At 34.5% G+C, this 5,729-nt stretch overlaps 1 protein-coding gene across 2 annotated transcripts; it reads right to left on the bottom strand.

The window, feature by feature from the left end:
• Window positions 1-539: 539 nt before the first annotated feature.
• Window positions 540-4,466, bottom strand: LOC132627584 (protein DETOXIFICATION 27-like). 2 transcript variants are annotated; one of them, XM_060342998.1, is made up of 8 exons: window positions 3,868-4,466; window positions 2,557-3,098; window positions 2,370-2,456; window positions 2,228-2,284; window positions 1,741-1,979; window positions 1,380-1,498; window positions 1,158-1,248; window positions 540-1,074 (listed from the first exon to the last, which is right to left on the bottom strand). In XM_060342998.1, the coding sequence occupies exons 1-7, from the start codon at window positions 4,180-4,182 to the stop codon at window positions 1,162-1,164; spliced, it is 1,446 nt and encodes a 481-aa protein (XP_060198981.1). In that variant the 5' UTR covers window positions 4,183-4,466; the 3' UTR covers window positions 540-1,074; window positions 1,158-1,161. The 2 variants fall into 2 exon arrangements, with proteins under 2 accessions (XP_060198981.1, XP_060198980.1); XM_060342997.1 differs by having other exon boundaries at window positions 540-875; window positions 3,868-4,448.
• Between the last annotated feature and the right edge of the window lie 1,263 nt (window positions 4,467-5,729).

Raw genomic sequence — 5,729 nt, forward strand, 5'->3', positions numbered from 1 at the left:
CCACGTTTCTTACTCTTTTATATTTTTGAACCTCCTTAGTAAAAATCCTGGCTCCGCCACTGAACGACGCGATACATAATGATGAATTTAACACGATATACTAAAATTTAAATAATAATCAAAACAAACATTGTAGGTAAAATAACAATACGATACAACACAATACAGTAGGTAACAACAATCCAAACAAGCTAATAAACTGGGATTTTGCTCAAATTCGAGAGAAATTATTGATGGTAAAACTTTCAGGTAATATTTCGACTTATTATCTAAAGTAATTTTAGAAGCTAATTGAAATAACTTTAAAATAATACTTAGAAATTATGTCTATATCATTCAAATTCCCCTCCCTATTCTCCTAGGCCTAAGAAACAAAAAATTGAGGGTGAAAAGATAAAGCAAAGCTCTTTAGGGACATTTATATAAAACCTAAATTTCCATACATATAACCCCAAACAGATAACCTTGCCTTTGACAGGCACAAGCCATTAGGAACTTCCCATTACTTCAACGTTCTCAACCAAAAGAATAATCAAAACTAAAGAATCAACTACCAACCATTTGTCTCATTCATTTAGTTCTGATTCTCTAAGAAGAGATCACAATTCCTTTCACAGATGGACGTCATAACTAAACCAGAAGTTGTACAAAAATACAAAAAAATTGAATTCTGAATCTCTGAATACATTAAATACTGAAAAAGTGGAGCTAATCCTCTGTTCTTTTGATTCATTCCTATGCCACATTCCTTTATCCAAGAAAGAACAGAGGAAAAAAATAGTATGAGCATCGTTGGGCTGCTGCAGAGTTCACATGATAATAAGCATCTAGCTCCATCTAATTAGAGTTACTGTCTCTGTACGGAGAATTTGGACCTATTCGACGAGAATCTAGATTAGTCTGATCAGTAAGCTTTAGATATGGAATGATTAAACGAAGAAAGAAAACAAAACAAACGCAACTGGAACAAAGATACTATACGACACAAATGTTACATCAACAAATAGCATAAATCTTCCCACATAAGCAGATCCCAAATTTTTCGCTTGCCTGTGAGACTCTCTGGTAATGAGCCTTAATGAATCAAGAAAGATATTGTAAAGGTTTCTAGCTACACAAACAAATAGAAGGGAGAATTATGTTGTTTGATATTTTACCTCTTTATATGGTCCATTGACATCTGATGGTCATAATCGCTAAAATCAAGGTTTGAACTACTGTCCCCATGATCATACCGTACCATAAGCCCTGCAAATTTACTTGATCAATGTCATCTCCACTATACATTTGAGTATAGTAGATTGTAGTCATTTTAACCACAGTTAATATTATAACGGGAGATAGATTCTAAAATATTACGTTCTCCTGTTACTACATACCGGTAACCCAAAGTTTAGTGACCATCCAAAATAGATACCGAGGGGAACTCCTACTAAATAATAGCTGCCTAAGTTGACATATGCCACATGTGCCTGCCAACCAGATCCAACTGCTACGCCTGAAAACATTGTAGCATATTCCATATGAATGTCAGTATTTAGTGGTTTGAAATAAAATCTACTTAAGACACTGACCATGTTATGTAAATTTACATTATTAGAGTATATATAAACTGGTTTAGCAGATAACTCAACTTACTTGTTAGGTTACTAATTCCTCTCGTTATGGACTGTTATTGTTTAGTACATGATAGTGTTAAAAACAATATAAAAAAGTTAAACTCCTTTTTAAATTCCTCACCTGAAAGAACTGGTTGAACACAATTACAAAGGATTGTGGTTGCCAACAAGAATGCAAATCCACCCACCATTTTGATGACAGGAGTGCTTGAGGTGAAGATCATAGAAAGCTTATCAGGAAAGACCGTAACAATTAACCAAAACAAAATTCCCAATGCTAAAGTGTTCAACAATGCAACTTTTGTGGCAAACTTCGCACGGTTTCCATTTCCAGCTCCAAGTTCATTTGCGACGCGTACCCTGTGTTTATAGAAAATTTTGGGGTCATCTGATGAAACATACAGGCACTATATCCGGTGAAACTTCAATGGCATAAAACAAGAAATAAGATATGCTCTTTTCTGTTATTGAAGTATTCATATACCAGAAGCAAAAAGCTAAATACACAAGCTAAATTTTATTCCTTCCGCTTCTTGATTTTGGCCAGCCAAAAAGAAAAACACCCATAAGACAGTAGAAATGGACTCAAAACTATTTGATGAACATACCCTGTTGCTGCCAAAAGTCCAAGTGGAATCATGGATTCCCACCCGATGATGGTAATACTGAGGAAGAAAGAACATCAATTACTTGCAAAATCAAGCAGAAAAACCATTTACGTAAGCTGAATGTACGATGAAAAAATCGAACCAGATAGAGAGCGCATCAACTGCAACCTCAGTATTGTTCATGTGCCCAGACACGATAACTAGCACTCTAAAATAAATATTCTCCAACCTGAAATATCAAACATTTCTATGCCTTAAAAGACTATTAATCTATATATCAATGTGACTGTTCTTGATAACAGAGATCAGTAAGGAATAAGGAAGCATACAGTAGCATCACCCTAGAAGCCACAGCAAGTTTAAGGAAATCCCAAAGACCAACAAACGCTTGCGTCGAGAAACCAGTCCAAGAATGAGGGCACCCACCAGAAACAATGTAAGCGAAAAAGCCCAACACAGAAATCCACCAAGAGAAATCAAGAATGAGGGCAGTCCCAACAATTCCAAATCCCAATTTATAAAGAAAAATCCAACATAAAACCATATGAAGAGCAAGTGTACCACCAGATACCCAAGCAATTACTGATGTTTTTAGCTGGCACTGCAGGAACCTTAACAAGGTAAATTGAAAAGGAAAGCTCAAGTGCATAGGGATCAGCCAAATTGCAACCTTTCCAGTCAATTTAGCCACTTCTTCTGGCTGCCCCAGAAGCACCAATATAGACTCAGCAAATACAAAAAGAGGCAATAGTACTAGAGAGCTGAAGAACAATACGACCCAAGAACGCTGCAAGTATACACCCAACAAGGGGTATTGCTTCGCCCCATAAGCCTGTCCACACAGTGTCTCCAGAGCACTTGCCATTCCCAGCTGACCAATCAGCATTACTAGTTACACTACCACAACATCAACATATTTTCAACCAAAAAATTCACATAAAGTAGATGATAGTTTCCTCTATCTATGTTGCTCGGACTCTTCAAATATGTCGACGGGTGTGGGTCGGAATTGGTCCCTTCAAAAGTAGTGCATTATATTTTGAAGGATTTGACACGAATGTGGCAATAATTTTAGAGAGTTCGAGCAACACAGTCCCATGTATTAAACTTCTGCTTATCTCATTATTTATTTCTTATTTTAACTTCTCGTTTAACAAAAAAAATCAATCTTTTGGTGACTTTCTATTACCCCCTCTCTCCCAATTTATGTGACACTTTTCGTTTTTCAAGATTCAAACCATGTAAACTTTGACCAACATTTTAAAGTATATTTTTTCATAGACAACGAATGCCAATTTATAGTACTTTTCATATAGTTTTCGAATATTCAAATTTTAATTATAAAAATATTGAATTGATCCAATTTAATTTAGCTTCAAAGTTTAGCGAAAAGTGTTACATAAATTGCGACATAGGGAGTACAATACAACAACATATTCAGTATAATCCCAACAAGTGGGGTTTGGCAGATGGAGTACAATACAACGATAACATATCCAGTATAATCCCAACAAGTGGAGTCCGGCAGATGGAGTACAATGAAATAAGTAAGTATTTACGCATTTTGACCACTAATCATTCTACACTATGAATGCATATAACTTGGAGTAATTTGTTTTTCTTCAAAAAGTAAGACATACCAAGAATCCGAAAGTAATGGAGATGAAGAGAGTGGTGGCAATGGAAATGGCAGCCAGGTCACGGGTACCCAAGTGACCAGCAAAGGACTGAGTGATGACAGTTAGAGAGAACATTGCCAGTCGGCTGAAAATGGAAGGTCCAGCAATTTCCCATATCTTGTTTGATTCTTGAAATGTGAGTTTCACTAAATTATCTGCTTTTGATTCTTCCTCTACTCTGTCTTTGAAGTGATTTTCCTCCAAGACTGTTGTGTTTGTGTGTAAAAGGGGCTCATTTGCTATGGTTGAGTTCATTCTTCTATTGAGTTGCAGCATCTTTACGATATTGTCGGACTAAAACAATACTGTAGATCGGAAGTTGAGACTTGAGAAAGACGACAATTTGACAGAAAAATATAAAATTAGTACAAGCTTAGATTGGGAAAATGAATAGAATAATAAAATAGAAATTGGGGAAAATTATGAAATATTTGGAACAGGCACCCTTCTCCACAATAATTACACATTAATTAAAAAGAGATGAAAAATGTTACTTTATCCCTAAACTACGAGAAATGGTTCAAATTTAGTGGGTAAAAAATTATTTGAGGGGAAAAATAATTTTGAAGGCTTGGGATGATGTCACGTGACAGCCGTTAAACATAAGGGTATAATTGACCCCATAGTATAACAGTAAAGGTATAATTGACCCCAAAGTATAATGAAAGGCATGGATGAACTATTTCTCAAAGTTTAGGGGTAATTTTGGCTCTTTTCCGTATATTAATTCTTTTCTGTAGTACTGGCTATAATTTACATGATACCATCTTCAATCAATTAGCTGTATTACCAAAAAAAAAAAAAAAAAAACTGTAGATCGGAAGTTGAGACTTGAGAAAGACGACAATTTGACAGCAAAATATAAAATTAGTACAAGCTTAGATTGGGAAAATGAATAGAATAATAAAATAGAAACTGGGGAAAATTATGAAATATTTGGAACAGGCACCCTTCTCCACAATAATTACACATTAATTAAAAAGAGATGAAAAATGTTACTTTATCCCTAAACTACGAGAAATGGTTCAAATTTGACTTTTATAAATAGTTGGGTCAAATCTACCTTTATTGTTACAAATACGCGTTAGATTTGATCTGATTGACTAATGATCAAATCTAGATGTACTGTTAAAGGTGTGAAATTTGGCTTGATAGTTCCAAACTTTAAATACTTTTGTTTGAATTTTGATTTTGTAATACATTTTGTTTGAAGTTTGTCAAACTTTTGCATTTCACTTATAGTACCTCTTTGCATTTGAAGCATTGTATCTCATCCACTTTATTTATGATAATTTAATTTATTAATTTAACCAGTAATTGCTTTATTTATTAATTTTATTTCACTTTTGGTTCATATCATATTCACTCGTGATACCTCAATTTACAATTCATATAATGACACTGACATAGAAACTCACTTCAATTAAATTCACTTTTCAAAGCATTATTCTTCAACTACTATGAATTCACTTTTAAAAAGGTAATGTTCATAGATTTGCAATGGCATGAAATGTGTGAAATGTGGAGACTGATATTGGAATCAGAAATGAGGCCACATAGTAGTGAGAAATGACCTATTGGGCTTATACTCTTTGGGCTTGTTACCAATGTCTTCCGTTCATATTCTTGTTAGGAATTTTTACACAATATAGCCACTACTTAAAAAAAATAGTCGGTATATGTGTGTGTGTGTTTCGGTGTATAATTAGTATGTATATCGCCTAGGAATTGTAATATTTTTGGTCGAGCGGCTAGATGTGTTGAAAGCCCTTCTTTTTCTTCCCTTGAATTATTTCCAACTTCTATTACACGTGGAGAGGGGA

The sequence above is a fragment of the Lycium barbarum genome, chromosome 2 (assembly GCF_019175385.1).
Source record: "Lycium barbarum isolate Lr01 chromosome 2, ASM1917538v2, whole genome shotgun sequence".
Lineage (NCBI taxonomy): Eukaryota > Viridiplantae > Streptophyta > Magnoliopsida > Solanales > Solanaceae > Lycium > Lycium barbarum.